This window comes from Arvicanthis niloticus, chromosome 9 (genome assembly GCF_011762505.2).
Source record: "Arvicanthis niloticus isolate mArvNil1 chromosome 9, mArvNil1.pat.X, whole genome shotgun sequence".
Lineage (NCBI taxonomy): Eukaryota > Metazoa > Chordata > Mammalia > Rodentia > Muridae > Arvicanthis > Arvicanthis niloticus.
Window position 1 is genome coordinate 61,553,434 of NC_047666.1, and position 19,761 is coordinate 61,573,194.

At 39.8% G+C, this 19,761-nt stretch overlaps 1 protein-coding gene and 1 pseudogene across 1 annotated transcript in view; one reads left to right on the forward strand and one right to left on the reverse strand.

The window, feature by feature from the left end:
* Positions 1–8,676: 8,676 nt before the first annotated feature.
* The window catches only part of LOC117715363 (vomeronasal type-2 receptor 26-like), a 38,849-nt gene continuing 27,764 nt past the window's right edge, over positions 8,677–19,761 (reverse strand). Inside the window, exons 5-6 of the mRNA XM_034512141.2 lie at positions 15,970–16,093; positions 8,677–9,569 (exon numbers count right to left, since the gene is read on the reverse strand). Of these exons, the coding sequence (XP_034368032.1) occupies positions 8,677–9,569; positions 15,970–16,093 (1,017 nt within the window). The remainder of the gene's footprint in view (positions 9,570–15,969; positions 16,094–19,761) is intronic.
* Positions 13,078–13,197, forward strand: LOC117715870 (small nucleolar RNA SNORA17; annotated as a pseudogene).

Sequence of the window (19,761 nt, forward strand, 5' to 3'; positions counted from 1 at the left end):
TCAAAGTCCAGCTGTCTCTGTGATCCTATAATCCTGAGGTCCTACATGTTAGAGCTCCTGGGAGTCAGGCTGCCTCTGGGATCCTGAAATCCTGGTGTGACCAATCTCCTGAGATCCTGTGATCCTATGATCCTATGTTTCTGAACCTGTTAGAGCTCCTGGGAGTCCAGTCCCCTCTGGCTTTTGGAATATAGGATACAGAGCTGATGTTCAAGATCTTCTCAGTTCTCAGGTACAGACTGGAAGGAACCGGTCCCCCTGGCCAGGAATGAGTGCCTGGGTTCCAGTTACTCCATGTTTTGGGCAGTTGTTGCTGCCTCGTTACTTAAGATCCTAAGAAAGACAGGAGTGGTTGGAGATCCTGGGTTTCCAGACTCCTCTGTGTTTTTGTGGGATAGGATGCAGAGTTGAAGCTAAAATTCTGCTCAGAGAGGAAGCACATGTTTAAACATCTGTTACTTTTGTTTCCAGACTAATGATGTACTCATTCTTATCTTTTCAGTCCTGTTATATTATGTTTTAAAAAAAATGTTAAAACTCCGTTTTAAAGAAACATCTAGTAAACACACCAAAATTTACCTGTAGGTGGCAACAATCAAACTGTGATGGCTTAATTCACTGTGTCTAGTTAGCTCCATTGCAGTTGTCATTGTTTGGTAAAACACATTGACTACACACTACTCTTTTGAATATTCTTACATTGTTCATTTCACACAAATCACAATAAATTCCTTTGTTTTAAGGAGGAAATCATTTAAGAAACTTATTTCATTGTCCAGTGATGTGTTGACTATCCTTAGGTGTGGCTGCCTGTGGCCATGGAAACAACTGGGTTCAGGAAAGGGACGTTGGGAATGGAAGAAGGGATGAAAGGGCAGGAAGAGAAGAAGCCAGGACAAAGTTCTCTGATCAAGGCTCAAAGTTTAATGATCTGCTTTCAAATAAAAAGGGGGAGCCTCCTCCCAATCCATCCTTAATCTCCACCAAAGGTATCTCAAGGCAAACTCCACAGGTAGTCTATTCTTCTCAGCTCCTGTAGCAGACTGTAGGCTGTGCCTCCTGGGTCCTATTGTTTGGTCTACTGTGGTAAACAACTTCTTCAGGCCTGCTCAAAGGTGGGGGAAGGGTACAGTTTCCCCCTTTAGTTTATTAGGATGGTAGTGCCAACAGCTGGACTGGGCACAAGATTTCATCCCATCTAGGGTATCCAGTGGCTGGGCAACTGCGCCTGGCTTAGGTCAGTGTCTATATTGCTCCTATATTACCCATCTTCGAGGAAACAATACATAGCATATTGATGTATGCCTCTATCTTAGGTCTATAGGAACTCAAGAATACTCTTACCCGCCTTTGACTAATAGGCCATCATTGGAACACTTTTTCCCATATAGGCCAAGCTACATTCAGACCAGAGGACATGTGGGCATGCACTAGATGCAGTTCTTCATGGCAATGGATAACTGCCATGATGAATAGCTGAGTTTGCTGAGACCAATCCTGTGTGAGGGCAATCAATCTGCTTAAAATACTAGGTTCAAAGGTTAAAAGCAACATGATTATCCAAACAATGTAGAAAATAAGGTTAACAGTGGAAATGTTCCAGTATCTAATCCAACTGCTAATTAGCATGGATCAGACCCAAAGTCTGGCCACCAGGTATATGGTGGGTGGATTTAAGAATTGATATAAAACACTTACTCTCCTGTAAGAGCGGAGACTATATGCCATGTTAAATCAGCTGACTGATTTTGAGCCATCTTCATCATTAGAATTATAATTATTAGGCTCAAGATCTGTGTCTACTTGACAGACCAATCTTTCAGGTAGCCATCAGGCTCCATTCCCTTTTTCTGAAAAACTACAGACTGAGACATGGCCCCAAATTAAAACAGGGTAGGGACCACACCATATATTAGTTAGGGAGTCTCTCCATATGACCCTGACAAATGAGCTGGAAGTGACTGGATGCCAGTGGCAATCTGCTGCAGACTGACCTTTAGTATCAGTTTGCAGAAAATTAAAAAAAAAAAAAAATAAGACAAAAGCAAGGTGTGTTTTTGGTGACCTTGGGGGTTTAATTCCCCCTTTTTAGTTTTAATGAGCCAATTTTTAGAGTGTGATATGCATGTTCAACAATTCCTTGTCCCATTGGGTTATAAGGAATTCCAGTTTTATGTTCAATACCAAATTCTTTACAAAATAATGTAAAGTTGTTACCAGTATAGGCTCTCCCATTGTCTGTCTTGAGAACTTTAGGTAATCCCATTGCATTATAGGCTTGTAAGCAATGATCAATTACATTTCTAGAGGCTTCTCCAGAATGTAGAGAAGCAAAAAGGAATCCTGAGCAAGTGTCAATACAGACGTATATATATTTCAATTTTCCAAATTCTGCATAATGAGTTACATCCATTTGCCAAATATGATTAGGCATAAGGCCTCTTGGATTAATGCCTAAATGGGGAGCTGAAGATAAAGTAAGACAGTTAGGACATTGTTTTATAATCATTCTCGCCTGCTCCTTAGTGATCTTATGTTGGAGCCTTAAAGTGTGATGACAGAGATGAAACTTATTATGATCTCATCTAGCCAATGCAACAGGATCCAAAATTAAGGCTTCTCCTATTAAATCTCTGTCATTATGATCATTACCTGCACATAAAGGTCCAGGAAGACCAGAATGAGCTCTTATATGGCCAATATAAAAGGGATTTTTTTCTGGCAAGAATGAGCTTTTGGAGTTGAGAAAACAGAGATCCAGCTGGAGTATTGAACTGAATACACCACAAGTTTCTAACAAGGGGATAGACTGAGCCAAATATAGGCTGTCAGTAAAAAGATTAAAAGCATCATTTACAGATTGAAAAACATTCAGAACTGCTGTCAGTTCTGCTAGCTGAGCAGAGATTCCAGGAGTCTCTTTGACTACCTGTTGATTATTTATGAGATACCCTGCTTATCCTTTAGAGGAGCCATCAGTAAAGATTAAAAGAGCATCATGTAGAGGCTGCAAAGAAGTCATGTTAGGAAATATAACCTCATGTACATTTAAAAACCTGTATCAATCCATCTGGAGGATAATGATTGTCTATAATGCAATTAAACCCTATCTGATTGAGCAACCAATCTGTACTATGCTGCTTTAACCAAGTATTCTGATCTGCATTAAAAGGCTGAATAATGACATCTGGCTCTTTGCCAAAATAAATTAATGCCTGTTTTCTTCCAAGTACAATCATATGGGCTACTGCCTCATAATGTGGTAGGATGTTATGTTTAGGGGATATCTTCGAATGTATCCACATGAGGGAAGCCTTTTGTAGGCTTCCCTGTAGGTGTATAAGTTGTATTAAAAATTAACAAATGTAGAGGCAAGGAATAATCTATGTAAGTAACAAATTGTTCCTCAATGGCTCTTTCTACTTGTTGTAAGGCCAACAATCCTTCTGGGCTTAAGGATAGAGGGGAGGTAGGGTCACCACTTCCTTTGAGAATATCAAATAGAAGTTTCAATTCCCCTGTCTTTTAAGCTTTAAATAGGGACAAAGCCAACTGATATCACCTAACAGCTTTTGAAAATCATTTAAAGTTTTTAAACTGTCCCTGTGGATGAATATTTTGTGGGTACAAATGGCTTGATCTGTAAGCCTAAAACCTAAATAATTATAAGACTCCTGAGTTGTACCTTTTCAGGAGCTATTTGTAGTCCTTTATCAGCTAATGCCTGCTGTAAATCTCTATAACATAATAACAAGTCCTGAGGATCTTTTCCTCCTAAAAGATTATCATCTGTGTAATGTATGATGTACATCATTGGCCATTGCTGTCTTACTGGCTGAATGACTTGTGCCACAAATTTTTGACATAATGTAGGACTATTAGCCATGCCCTGAGGAAGAACTACTCAATGATACCTTTTCATTGGCTCTCTAAAATTAATAGAAGGAACACTGAAAGCAAATCTTTTACAATCCCGAGGATGCAACAGAATGGTAAAGAAACAATCTTTCAAATCTACTATTATTTTATAATATCCTTTAGAAATGGCTACTGGAGATGGAAGCCCAGGTTGTAAAGCTCCCATAGGTACCATGGTTTCATTAACTTTTCTTAGATCTTCTAACAATTGCCATTTTCCAGATTTTTTCTTGATAACAAATATTAGAGTGTTCCAAGGTGACTAAGATTCTACTAAGTGCCCTGTCTCTAATTGCTCCTGCACAAGCAACGAAGCAGCTTTTTTTCCTTAGACAAAGACCACTGATCAACCCACACTGGGACATTATTAAGCCATTGAATTTTTATCAGCATAGGATGCGGGCAAGACAGTGGCTATTATAGAAAATACCCCAAGCCTCTAGTGTTAGAATGAGGCTCTACTTCATTAGGGCTGCACATCACAGACCCATATGTGACAAAAGATCTCTTCCCCAGAGGATTATAGGCAAATTCAGCATGACATAGGGCTGAATTTGTCCTGAATTGCCTTCTTCATCTCTCCAATTTAGAAGTTTAAAACTTTGTTTTGGGTTATTGGCATAACCAATTCCCTTATGGTAAGTGAGAGTATCAGAGAAAGGCCAGGCTGAAGGCCACTCCTGTCCTCTAATAATTGTTACATCAGCTCCAGTATCTATTAATCCTTCAAAACTTTTTCCTTCAATTATTAACTTAAGATTAGGTCTCTTGCTAGTAATAGATTGAACCCAATACACATCAGAGGAACCAAAGCCATCTTATCCTCTCTCATTCTTAACAAATTTGGAAGGAAGAAGGTGCAAAGGAACTAAAACAAGTTGAGCAATTCTTTTGTCAGCAGATACAGTTGTAACACCATAGGGGGAAGCAGCCATAATTTTAATTTCTCCCTCATAATCACTATCTATAATACCTGGATAAATTTGTAATTTTTTTACAATACTGCTACTTCAGCCCAGAAGTAATCCCCATGTTCCTGGAGACAAGTGCCCCAAAACTCCTATAGGCAGTATCTGAACTCCCATTTCTGGTGTCAGTACCATATAGGTAGTGGAACTGAGTCCTGCACTTCTTGGAGTTGTTTTAATAAGTCCTGAAATGGATTTCCCTGGCTTGGCAACAGCTTCATGGCCCCATAAGCTGTTGGCTGTGGATTCCTGGGGGCCTAGGACTGGCCCCAACACTCATTTCCCAACAAGGGATTGCCCTGATTATCTGTTTTAGATCTACATTCCTTAGCCCAATGATAACACTTCTTTCACAGAGAACAAATTTTTGGCATGCGACCTCACTGTTTGCTGTGCCTTTTTGGGGGGGGCCAATCAGTTTTTAAAATGATCTGAATCTTCATATTTAAAACATCTTTTATCTTTTCAATTCTGTGCAAGCATTGCTTGTACAGTGGTCCCTTGTAAGGCAGCAGCCATGGCCAGACCCTGATGGTAAGAGGGCCCAATTTCAGCGCAAAGATGAATGTATACATATAAGTCTGTCTTTGCTTTGTATGGCCTGATGGCTGCAAGGCAAGCTGCATTAGCATTCTCATAAGCCAATTGTGTAAAAAAAGGAATTCCTGCTTGAGCATCTCCAAAAATTCTACCAGCTGCCTTTAGCAGCCTGTCTACAAATTCCTGAAATAATTCATTAGAACCTTGTTTAATACTGGATAAATTTCCACTAAGATCCCCTTTAGTAGGTAATTGATTCCAAACATGGCAAGTAGCCATTGCAATCTGTGCATATACTTCTGCAGGCAGCTCAACCTGATTAGCATTACCTTCATATTGAACTTCTCCTAGAAGCATCCCAGTCTGCATTGCCTGCCTGAGCATTCATCATGGTGGTTTTCTTACTGGTATCACATCATTCTGAGCTCCAAAGCAAGTAATCTATTCCTGACAAAGTAGCCTTACATATAGTTTTCCAATCTTGGGGCATTAAATTTTCTTCTACCACAGTATCCAATAAAGCTTGTGTGAAGGGAGCAGTAGACCCATACTGAGCCACAGCTGCTTTCAATTCTTTTATCACTTTGAACTCCAATGTCTGATATTGTCTAATTCTTCTGTTCTGCTGGTCAATTACATAAACTACTGGAAAAGCTAACACATTAGATGTATCTTGCCCATCCCTGCGAGCCTGATTCACAGCTCTTTCTAACTGCAATTGGTGCATCTCAAAATCATTGCTCTTTTGTGCACCTGACAGATACTTTAACTCCTATAGCTCATTAGTCAATTTCTGCAGATTAATTTCTATTTCTAATTTATATACATTCATGTCCATCTGGGCAGCTCCTGCTGCGTCAAGGACCATAGGTAGGGTGAAAGGTGCATAGGGAGGCCAATCCTTGTGATATTTGGCAGCCCCCCCCCTTTTTTTTTTTACATCAGCTCCTTCCTCTAGATCTGATTCATCATCAGAATCTCCAATTTTTTATGTGAGCTGTAAAAGGTGTACTAGGTCTACACTTCTCTGATTTAGAGTTGAGTGGACCTCTTTTTGTAAAAGCACTCTCTGATAGGCATTCTTGGAACTCTCCAAGCTGTGCCTGGGCAGTAGCTAATGCCTGCAGGTTTCTTTATCTATTTTATTATCAATAGCATCTTTTATGAGTTCTTAGAGGCAGATGGTGTTAGGATCTGCCTTTGTGGCTCTCAAAACTTCCCCGACTGTTTTCCAGGTTTTCTTATTCAAACTTCCTTCTTGTGGGAACCATGAGCAACATGAATTTATTTCTGGCAAGAATTTTTCTAACATACTATTTGAAAACCCTGCTCCTTTTGCCTGGAGCAGCTCTTGCAGGCTGTGGACAAATGCCTGTTTAGAATTCTCCTGACCCATAATCCGCTGTCAACTCCTAGACAAAATTGGCACTGGAATAACACCTATTCCACCTAGACTATATCCGCTTAAACACACTTCCTGCAAACACAGCCTTCAAAGAATAACCATAATTTGTGCTATTATTCATATTGGTTGCTGCTTACCAAGTGCATGTGATACTCTCCTTCTTGTTCTGTGGGGAGCCGACAGAAGGTGACTATCATCCTTGCAGCCATCTTGAGCCATATACCCTGACAAGAGACTTGATTACAATAGCCTACAACAGCTGAACACACTCTGATAACATCTTGTTTTAGATACCCAGGATTTTCCCTTGGGTGTGTGAGACTTAAAGGTGTGTGACTTAAGGGCATAACTTAGAGATCAGATTTAGAGACAAGACCTAAGGGCATGATTCAAGACGTGACTTAGATGTGTGGTTTAGAAGTGAGACATATAAAAGGCGAGAGGCAGACAGAAGAAAGCAACAGATTATTATTAGGCACTTGGTACTTGGAGGAAGAACAGAGAATTAGACACTAGGTATTAGTTAGTAGGCACTTGAGACTTAGGACAAGTAACTTTGAACTTGGAACTTGGAGGCACTAGGGACCAGGAACTAGAGACTAGGAACTCAAGACTTGGGACTTGGACTAGGAAGAGAGACTAAAGAATGAACAGGATTGAATCACACTCTGTCTGGTCTCCATTCTTCCAGTCCGTCCTCACTCTCTCTCTTGCTGAACCCTGACCCTCGGACTAAAGCAGCTTGGGGCAGTGTGGGCTCTAACACTTAGCCCCCAAGGCTTTTGGCAGTGTGGTTTCCAACATTGATAGAGCGGTTCGTGACATTTTGGCCCCCAAATGTGGGCTAGTGCAGTTCTCGGCATTGTTCCATTTTCCATAGAGCTCTACTCAAGAGAGTGTTCCTCAGCTGGTCTCCTGTTCTCAGGGTCCTCAATGCAGTGCCATTTTGTGGCCATCTGCAGCCATGGAAACAACTGGGTTCACCTGAAAGAAAGGCTGGGAATGGAAGAAGGGATGGAAGGGCAAGAAGAGAAGAAGCCAGGAGAAAGTTCTCTGATCGAGGCTTGAAGTTTAATGTTCTGCTTTCAAATAAAAAGGGGGAGCCCCACTACAACCACCAGAACCCCTTGTTGCTTCAACCAGGTTGAGTGAGGGGAATCCATCCTTAATCACTGCTGGAGGTATGTCAAGGCAAGCTCAGCAGGCTGGGTCCTATTGTTTAATCTACTATGGTAAACAACTCCTTCAGGCCTACTCAAGGGTGGGGGAAGGGTACACTTAGGGTAAAGATATCTGTGTTTCCCCTGGGACTCTGCCTAAGTGCTCATTCATGTTGATCCACCTGAGCATAGAGAAAAACACAAAACCCTTCCAAGACTCCAAAACTTACATTCTATATTGTCTTCTTTGGGAGTACCTTCAAAAGGGAGAAGAAGACCATGAAATTTCTGTTACAGAATTGTGATTATATTGAAATTAGTTTGTATGGAATACAAAATGTTGCCCTGCATATGACTAACAAAGAGGAAGCACATTTGTAAACATCTGTTACTTTATTTCCAGACTAATGATGTACTCATTCTTAAACTTAATCTTTTCCAGTCCTCTCATATTATCTTAAAAACAAAGTTAAAACTGGGTTTTAAAAAACATCTACTAGACACACCAAAATTTACCTGTAGGTGGCAACTACCTAATTTGTGGTAGCTTGATTTACTGTGTCTAGTTGGTTCCACTGCAATTGCCATTATTTAGTAAAACACATTGACTACACACCACTCTTTTGAATATTCCTACATGGTTCATTTCACACAAATCACAATGAATTCCTTTGTCTTAAACAAGTCATTTGAAGAACTTCTTTCTAGAATGGCCACCTGATCTCAGTAGGATCACATAGCATTTGGGAAGAAATATACAGCCCAGTAAGCCAGCACTGGAGGCCAGAATTGAGAGAATTTCCACGGCCACCATGGTTTTGCCTTTGGAGCTCAGGTAAGCAGGTACAAAAAAAATCCACACACTGCAGAAAACCAGCATGCTGAATGTGATAGTTTTTGCCTCATTGAAGGTATCAGGTAGCCTTCTCACCAGAAAAGCAATAAGCAAGCTCAAACTGGACAGAAAGCCCAAGTACCCCAGAACACAGTAGAAAGCAAGGGTGGACCCCTCATTACACAATAGGATGATTTGCCCAAACTCTGACTGCATGTCAACATCAGGGAAAGGAGGATATGTTCCCAGCCAGACTGTGCAGATGCACACTTGAATGATGGAACCACAGCAGACTATAGCATTTGAGAGTCGGGTCACCATCCACATTCGTAAGGTGCTTCCTGGTTTGATGGCTTTGAAGGCCACAACCACAATGAAGGTCTTTGCCAAGATAGCAGAAATGGCAACAGAAAATACAACCCCAAAAATCACTTGTCTCAAGACACAAGTGACTGTGCTAGGTTGGCCAATGAATATTAATGAGCAAAAGAAACAGAGCATTAAAGAAACTAGGAGGAGATAACTGAGATTTCTGTTATTTGCTCTGACAATGGGTGTGTCCCGATAGTGGATAAATAATCCTAAAATCATGGCTGAAAAGGCAGACAAAGTAATGGCCACAGAAGCCAAAACAGCTCCCAGAGTATCTTCATGGGACAAAAATGCCTTAATTTTAGGGATACACTGATTCCTCTGCTTATTTGGATACTGATCTTCAGGACACTTGATGCATTGATCTTTATCTGAAAGGGAGGCAGATTGGTTTATTACATTCCACCAGTCACTCTCCAGATAAAGCTATGGGACATATATCTTGTGCAGAACAGTTGTTGAATTCTAAAGAAAATACCTGGTTATATTCACTAAGACATAATATTGGAAAACAGTAGATGAATAAATTAAATTTTACATGAGAGAAAAATACAGATATACTGTATTCATAATATATTCCTAAATGAGCAGATCTGAACAATATGGGAGAATCAAAAATGTAGAAATGATGTTGAGGGGAAATCAGACAATATGAAAATTGTATTTGATTATTTATGAATGAATGAGAAAGTTCATTTTGAACCTTTTTCTATTTTTCTTTTTGTTTTCTTTGTTTATTAAAATTTTTGTTACTTGAGAGCATCATACATACATATCATGTATTTTGATCAAATCTACCACCAATATATTCCCCCTGCCACTCCTTGTCTCTTTCCCTCTTTTCTCCCAACTTTAGTTGCTCTTTTTTTTTTTATTTTAGCCCACTGACTTTATTTAATCCTGCCTGTATGCATATCACTATAGGGCCATTTACTATAACATGGGCAGCCTATTGGGATCACATATATGAAAACAAACAAACAAACAAACCTGTCTATCTCCAACAGCTATCAACTGCCAATAGCTTCTAAATAGGGGTGGGAGCTTGTGATCCTGACCTCCATCCATGCTTTGATTTTGTCTGGCTTGATCTTCCTTTATCTGGTTTGATCTGGTGCATGCCTTTGTGAGTTTGTGTGCTTAAGGATCCTGTCATGCTGGACAAATTCTGTTTCCCTAAAGATGTTCCCTCTCTGGCTCTTATGACCTTTCTATCTTCTCTACCACAATGATCCTTAGTGCTCCTGTCCCTGCAGGCTTTTGGTTGTTATTATGAAAGGTGCCATCTGGGAGGCATCTAGGAGAAGCTAAAATCTAGCAGGTGACCTTCTAAGGTGGTTTTTTTCATGGACTGTAAAGTCAACATAGATTTGCCCTTTGTCATGGTTTCAATATGCTTGGCCCAGAGAATGGCACTATACAGAGGTGTGGCCTTGTTGGAGTAGGTGTATCACTGTGGGCTTAGGCTCTAAGACCTGAACCCTAGCTGCTTGGAAGTCAGGTTTCCACTAGCAGCCTTCAGATGAAGACGTAGAACCCTCATCTCCTCCTGAACTAAGCCTGCCTTGATGCTGCCATGTTTCTACCTTGATGATACTGGACTGAACCTCTGAACCTGTAAGCCAGCCCCAATTAAATGTTGTCCTTTATAAAATTTGCCTTGGTCATGGTATCTGTTCAAAGCAGTAAAATCCTAACAAAGAAACCCTTTTAGGCAAAACTGAAGGAATGAGGAAAGATTCCTGCTACTAATATGATTTTTCTGTTATTAGACATACATACACACATACATACATACATACATACATACATACATACATACATAGAGAAAGAGACAGAGAGGGAGACAGAGAAAGGGAGGAAGAAAAACAGAAATTTGGGGGAGCTTTATGCAGATCAGGTATTAGCAATTTTGGGAAGCTTTCTAGAAATCAACAAATATCTATACTCTTGTACTTTTTTTATATAGACAAATAGATGATTTATATTTCTTAATGCTGAATCTGTAAGGATCACTAAATTTATACACATAATTATTAAGTCCGCTATAACATGACTGCTATTAAGTCCTCTCTGATATTAAAACTGAAATGAGAACTCTACCAGTCTTCAACTGTCACCAGTAAATTGATTCTGAGATACAAAGCAGGCATCTGCAACTTAGAACACATTCCAAAAGGTTGTAAAACAATAAATCAAAGGTCATGAAAACGGAACTAATGATTTAGTGTAAGTGCAAGGACAGAAAATAAAATACTACTGGGTTTATTTATATAAAACTTCAATAATAACTTAGTCACAAAAATTATGGATTTTAAATGTCAATGAACCTGTAGTACTAGTGACAGGTAATATATGCTGCATTTTAATGGATACACATGTAAACACTCTCTGTTATAAACTTCTCATTCCATTTATGATTGGAATTTATATTTGTACTTTTAGAGAACTTTAAAAAAAGGACATGATTGGAAAAACCATGTGATTCCCCTATTTTTGATTCCCCTAGAAACCGCAACAAACTAAGAATGGATACTTTGTAGGCCATGATTACATCAAAGCAGGAGGGGAGAGTAAGACAGGAAGGAAAAGGACAGCAGAGTAGAGTAACTTAGTAATTAGAAGGGAACTTAGAAATTTAGAAGAAAATTTTGGAGAGAGAATTTTTGGAAGAGAGAATATTAAAAGAAGAACTTAGAACTAAAGATTAAAATCCCTTTGAAGAATGTCCCTTTTTCTTCCTGAGATTTTCCCTAGCAGGCTGGGAGTCCCAGCCTCCAAGTTCCTGGAGAGATAAAAACAAAGGCTGCTTTATTTAATCACCAGCTGTTTTACTATGAGGTGCTAAAAGCCAGAGGCTGCAGTTTCTGGCCTCAAGGGGAACTGAGAGAGGCAGGCCAGCTACCACTGCAAAGTAACTTAGACTTAAGTTCCCAAAGGGAAATTGAAACCAGGATTTTCCCTTGGTATAGAAAGGTTGTTTTCAGGAATAATGGTTTCTTCATGATCATGACCCAAAATCTACATGCTTGGCTATCAACTCTGCTCATTGTCCTCTTTAATTTTGAAGAACATTTCATTTGATATAAGTAGGTAGACATTGGCGGTTTGAAGAAATATGATACACTGGAATAAAACTGTTTGACTCCTACAGGAGAATACATGCAGTGTTCTACAAGGAATACAGTGGAGTATTAGCAGCCACTGAAATGTCAGTGGGTCTAGAACCAGTAGTGAATCTATTTGAAAAAGTATATGGTGATCCGGATTGAATTTAGTCTATGAAATGAAACATTTTTCTGGTGATTATTGCATGATCTGTGGAAACAGCTGAGTCTACAGCTCATGCCTAGCATATATAAGGCTTCAGGTTCTATTCCCAGCACAAAAATGAGTTAAATGCATGATGATGATAAAAAATATTTTTCTCAGACTCATTTAGTAAACTGGGATTATATCACCCAACTAAAATCCTGATTTTCAGTAAATATAAACATGCATACTTTCAAACTGCTTTTTCAAAATTTAATGTTTTAAGGCAGAGCACAAAAATTATTGTTCCAGATTATGAATTTGTAAGTACTGAAGTTCAGGGATAATGCACATCAATATTTGCTAGATGCTAGACTATGAAGAAAAAGAGATTCAGTCACATATTCTTGGAAACATCAACCCTTCTGTTGATGGCTCAGAAAATACTGTTTTGGCGTAAAAAGGAAAAGATTCCCAAAGCAATGTTAGGTAAACTAAAGGCACTTTAAAGAGATGCTATTCCTAGGGAGTATAAGGAAGACATATTTTCTTGTCTTTTTAATCTATCAGAGTATTATTTCTTTAAGAAAATGGTGGTATTTGAAATTTATCATACTATGAGCAAAGCCTGCACTTACAAGTGTTTCAGGTGTACCTGCTGTGTCACATCTGTATCAGTAGGTGGCAGAGAGGAGACAGGCAAAGGCTACCTTCAGAGTTCCAACTTATGATTAGTAGCCAAACACTCAGGAGCATTTCCAACAACCTGGTCTACATACCACATTCCTGGGCAGGCCAGAAAGATTTTACAGTGAGGCCTTGTCTCAAAATAAAACAAAATAAAGGAAAAGGAAAGAAAGGTAAAAGAAGGAAAGGAAAGCAAAGGAAAGAAAAAGAATAAAGAAGAACAAACAACTGCATATTCAAAAGAAGAGAGGTTAAGAGACAACCAGTCCAGTGCCACAGAGGCCTCAATGGCTCCCAGGACCTGGAGTAAGCCAGTTACTAGGAGAACTATTTCTGGGACTGAAGGCTACAGTCCAGATGAGGTGGAAGACCAAGAGACCAGTGCCCATGGGCCTGGACAAGGAGCTAGCCTGTCGACCATGAGATGACCATGAAACAAGCACTGTGCAGGGCTGGGGAGGAAGGGCAGACCTTGCCAGAGATAATGTTTGCCTGGCACTATAAAGCATGAGCAGGAAATAGCTCCTGAGAATACTCCTGAGACAACCTCAGACACTCAGAGACCCAGCGCACCACAAAGAGGAACAATTAGGTGGTGAAGAAATGGAAAACAAAGGCAAAAATAGCTGTGGGCACAAGGAATTCAGGCAGAACTGGAGCCTCGAGGGTAATTAGAAACAGCCACCAGGAAAAGGTGTCGCCACCTGGGACTCTGATTGGGTCCTGGCCTGTAATGCCACTGAAGGCCATGTCCAGTTATGTGACCCTGATGAAGCAGGAGTCTATTATCAAGGCCAGGTTGATGTCCATCATCTGCCTTGCCACTTAGGGATATGCTGATGTCTGAGGGCTGTGCAATGATGGCCCCATCCCTTACCTGGATATGGTGGGAGAGCTGGCTCAGAGGACATGAAAGCAAGAGAGCTGAATCCACCCTCTGGAGTGACTCATTACTCAGGATTGTGGGCCCTGCACACCTGTTGGGTAAAAGGGGAGTCATGCACCCCACCATGGGAGACTTAGCCCTACCTTTTGTCTCTGCAATGGGTAGATGAGAAAATCCTCCATTTTGCTCTTGACCAGCTGCAGCACTCTAGAGAAAGAGCCATGTTCTACCAGTGAGCAACACAATAGAGTTGAACCTGGTGGTGTGGTGTGGGACACAACTGAGCCCAGCCCCAAGAGCATGAACATGGCAGAGTGAAAATCACTTGACTGCCATGTAGTAACATACATGAAGGATGGATGGAAAGATGAGTGGGATGAGGGTGTATGATGTGAAATTCACAAAGATCCAATACAAAATTAATTTTTAAAAAACAAGTATAAGGACTTGGCAGTGCTTGTCTGTAAGCCCAGGACTCAGGAAGTAATTAGTCTGGCCTACCATTACCTTGCTACTAAAAAGGCAAAGAAGTCATTTTACATAGACTTTGGTAAGTAACAATTTCATTTGGGAAAAAAGATGGTCATGACATGATATCTACTTTGAAATAGATGTTTATATGAAGTAAGGATACAAAAGAAACTGGAAGGAAGCATTGCTGCTGAACTCTGGGGAGGCTTAAAAATTAGAATCATTTTAAGGAAGAAGTGACAGCAGGGAAGTAAAAGGACAGTGGGCAAGACATCCCTGCACATCAGTCAGAGCCCCATACATCATTCACAGACACAAACATCACTCATACCCTGCATATCACTCATCCTCTGGGATCTCTCAGTGTTTAGTTGTACAGTGGTCTCATGCTAGCTTGCAGTACCAGGGAACACACAATGAAAGCTCCCACAAGAATCAAAGTAATTACAAAGAAAACTTTTAAATCATACAGGATATGCTTATTTAGTCATAAACAAATACTTATGGATATTCTACTATTCACTTAAGAAAGTGGTCTCTGGGTTCCAGAAAAAGAGTGCTGTATCTGCCATCAATGTCACTCTGATACAAAGTTTTTAGCAGTTCCTCTCACTTGAAAAGTCTGAATTTTGTCTCAGCTTTCTCTAGCTTGTATGATCATACCAATTTATAGAGTTTCTCAGAAATTTAATTTCCTGGTGAATAAAATGTTGATTATTATTAGTATTTATTGTAGCATGAAATAAGGTCACATTTTATAATGCATCTCATAGTTTAGGGTACACAGTGAGCACTAACTGTTTTGGTATACAGAGAGCACTAACTTTACTCATTAATACTGCTACAGCTGGAAATGAACCATTAGTGAAAAGCAGGAATACAAAGAAAAGAAACTTGAACTCAATGCAGATGTGTAGAAGACAAAGCAATGACAGATGCAGAAGCACATTCCTGTGGTCTTAGTTGCCCAGGAGGCTGAGCCTGGAGGATTGCCAGAGCCCAGGAGTTTCAGACCAATACAACAGCATATCAAATAAAACAATCAGATAAACAAACACCAGTAACAAAAATGTCTGGGTTGAAATCAAGATTTTTGTTTGTTTTTGGTTAGTTATTCAAGACAGGGTTTCTCTGTGCAGCCCTGGCTGTCCTGGAACTCACTCTGTAGATCAGGCTGGCCTCGAACTCAGAAATCCACATACTGAGAGTTGGGATTAAAACCTTTGCCACTTATACCTCACAAGAACATGTTTTAAAGTATTAGGACTTGGATAAATAAATATAACTGTGTCTTCAGGTGCCATGTTACTCAGCCTTACCCTGTGTGTGCCTCATTTCCACATTCAGACTCATTTTTATAAGTGGCCACATTCAGAACCATTTCTAGAAATTTCAACATTCAGAACCATTTCTAGAAATTTCCACATTAGAAACATTTCTAGAAATTTTCACATTGAGAATCATTTTATAAATACCTGTTTCATTTGCAATCTCTCCATCTGGACATAGGAGACAATCAAAACAACAGAATGGTTTCCCTTCAACAGGTGTTTTCCTAAATCCAAGTGGACAACTTTGACTGCAAACAGATACAGGAGTCTGTGTAGGGGACATGAGAGGAGAGAATGCAGTCAACACATGACATTCAATATTAGCATCCAGATGGTAACTTTTAGCAGGACATCTGTATACTGTGACAACCACAAACTACCATCTTTTTACCATTCTTTTAGAGAATGTGAAGCCAAGGTGTCTGTTTCTCTCTCTCTCTCTCTCTCTCTCTCTCTCTCTCTCTCTCTCTCTCTCTCTCCTCTTTTTCTTTCTCCTCCTTTATATTTAATACAATTTTTACAATTTTAAAATTTACATATATCATGTCTCTCTCCTCCCTTATGTCTGTCCAGGTCTTCTCTCCCTCAACAGACCCAAATTAAAGTTTCTTCTCAAAAAACAAACTGAAATCACAAAACATGACAAATCATCCAACTCTTAGAAAACAAAATACAAAAGCACAAAAATATAAACAAAGCAAAACAAAACCCACCAAACTACAACCAAATATTTATATACTGTGGATTCCCTTCTTGTGCTGCCCAACTACTACTGAACATGAGCCCTGCCTTGGCGCAGTTGATGTACCAAGTGTTTTACATTGGTGAAAACTTATCAGGTCTTGTGAAGCCCATGATGTTCTGCCTTACTATGTATTACCTTTTTTTAATCAAACCACAGAGATGTTCGTGGTGAACAATTCCAACAATAAGGATATAAATGTGCATATAGATTTAAAATTCAAATACAGAAATACCTGTTATGGGATATTTAATCACTCTATGATCCCTGAGATAATGTTATTTACTGAAAAAAAATCTGTTTCCAGTTGTGGTATGGCTCAGCTCTAGAATATATCCATAATTCCAAATAAAGAAGATACAGTTAATTTGCAGAATGAATCAACAATCTTTGAAAGTAACTCCTACTTAAGAAGCAGGCAATGGAAGGACAAATCAGAGAAAGATTTGACAGAATCAGTCAGAGATAGGATACCCAGCTTTCATAAGAGTACTTATGAAGAGATGCAATCGACTGGGGTCCTAGCTTCTACACTCAGGTACTGAGGTGAAACACAGGGACAGATGAAGGACAAAGGCTGAAGGCCTCTGGCCATTAACACTTTCTTACTGTTCTGGGGCTGAGAAACTGATGACTACTTATCTCTCTACCTGGATGTAGAAGCTGATGGCTTTTGGCAATTAACTTGGTTTTGATCATCCTAGGCCAAAAGCTGATGACTTCTTGCAATTGACTCCTGTTGATAGCAGGAGGGGATTAAGAAAAGAAACTTAGTTATTGAACTCATTAGTCATTGATTCAGGGGCCTCTTGCTAGCTAGGCGAGAGGTTCAAAGTTTGTTAATACTTCCTGAGCCAGGAAGAAAGAGAGAAAGAAGGAAGAAAGAGAGAGAGAGAGAGAGAGAGAGAGAGAGAGAGAGAGAGAGAGAGAGAGAGAGAGAGAGAGAGAGAGAAATAAGGAACAGAAGAAAGTCTTAGTAAGGGACACAGACAGACAAACACATATTGGGAGAAGTAGAAAAAGGTGATTCCACACCCTTATTTTTGCTTCCAATATTTTATAGCTGTTTTAGTTTAAAAAAAAAAATCTTCTATTTAAGAAAAAAATTACCTGAAACATACAATGTTAAACAAGAGGGAATTACAGCACAAATGAGATTCTAAGTTCAAAGCAGGGTTTCATTGTGTGAGTTCATTATAAGTTCAAAGTAGCAGTTTCATATAGCCTTCTATTCCAAAGTGAACACCTGTGGCCTATTTCTTGGATCAAATGTAGTAAAATGTTTTTTCACTGATCATTAATTTCTTCCAATCCTGTTTTTTCCCCTAGTGCATAACACATAAAGATATATAGAGTTCTATTTGCAACTTATTCTTATTCTATAGGATACTTGAGAATTTTTATATCAATTTAGCAGCTCTATAAAATGATGATCAGCAATTAGGAAATGGTCAATTCAACTAAACAGCTTCACTACACGAAAGTACACTTTCATATTGATTCTGCAGGAAATCAACCCAATAGAGTGGGTAAATGTCCAGAAAATCATTAAGCTATGTAAAAGTGAGAGGAAAGAGAAGCAATATCTGAGTCAAAATCTCTGGGGTCTTTGCCTCTCAGAGTGCACCCATTGCAGCCACCCAAAACTGTGGGATGTCTCCAGATATCTTACTTGCTTGTCCTAGATGGCATCTGACAGCAACTTAAGGGAACAGGGCATAAAGTCTGGGGGCAAGGCATGCAGTGAGTTTTACTACGATAGTTGTATAGAGACAGGTTGCAGAGAGAACAAGCTAGACACAGGTAAAGACAGAACCAGAACTTGAAAAGGGGCCAAAAGATTAGAACATATTGCCAAAGTTACTACTACAGTAAGCAGAGCAAATCCAGTCAGAAACTGAGAGAAGTCAGATTGAAACAATCAGCTTGGAGAAAAGTTTGAGCCACAATAGCCAAGTTGAACCAGCAAGCCAGAGCTCAAAAAGAGGTAGAGAGGGTGAGCTTATTCAGCATTAAGTCTCAAATGCTATAAACATTCTAGAAATGGAATAGATTGTAATGAGTTTAGAAAGTTCCAGAAATAAGCATTCGCTAACAGACACAGAATACCTCAGAGATAACAATTAATTTCATGAAAATAAAAGTTATATTTACAAATCTGCAGAGACTAGCTTCATCCAGACATGTTTATTTTATTTATTTACCAATGGCAGTTGCTTCCACTAAAGTCTTGATCATTATGATCCTTTCAGAAAACTACCCAAGATGTTTCTTTTGTCTTCTTTCTTTCTAGGTAGGCCATGGGTGTATCTGATTATTATAAGAATAAAACCATTAAAAGAATTCATCCAAAATGTGTCAATAATACTTACAGTGATTCTGCAGGCAGAAAGTTCTGGTAATTAGCATTAGAAAAAACAAAGTGCCCTCGCCCAGATCCTGGTGACTGGAGCCTACACCCAGCTTATCTGCTCCCCTGTGGAAACTGTGTCCAGAGGCATCCTAGAGCGGGCCACTGCCCTCAGAGCTGCAGACATCCTAGAGAGGCCACTGTCCTCATAGCAGGGGACACCATATCCTGAGGCATCCTAGAGGAGCCATTGTACCCAGAACAACTGGAGCTCAGGATCACAGAGACATCCAGATCCCAAGGAATTCTGACACAACCAAGATAACTGAAAAGGCAGGCTCCAGTCAGAACCAGTGAGTGCAGGTAGCACTAGAGCTAACCAAATGGAGAAAGACCACCAGCCTAGGAGCACATATGGAGAAACACATGACTCCAGCTGTATATGTAGGGGAAGATGGCCTTGTTGGGCATAGGTGGGAAAGAAAATCTTTGGTCCCATGAAGGCTGAACACTGAGTGTGTGTGTGTGGGGAATCTGAGAGTGGGGAGGGGGAGTGGGGTGTAGGAGGGTGCACACCCTCATAGAAGCAGGAGGAGAAGGGATGGGATAAGGGGTTCCTGGGTGGTGGGAGGAATTCGGTAAGGGGATAAAATTTGAAATGTAAATATTATATCCAGTAAAAGGGGGGGGGGGAGAAAAGCAGTTAGAACCAACTTCCTTAATAAAATATCACTGCTCTTAAAAAAATTATCTTGATACTAAAATTTGTTTTGAGAATTGTATATTGCAGAATGATCAGCCTTGGAGTATCTACTCATGAAGCAAGCTGGGCAGACCTGCTGAA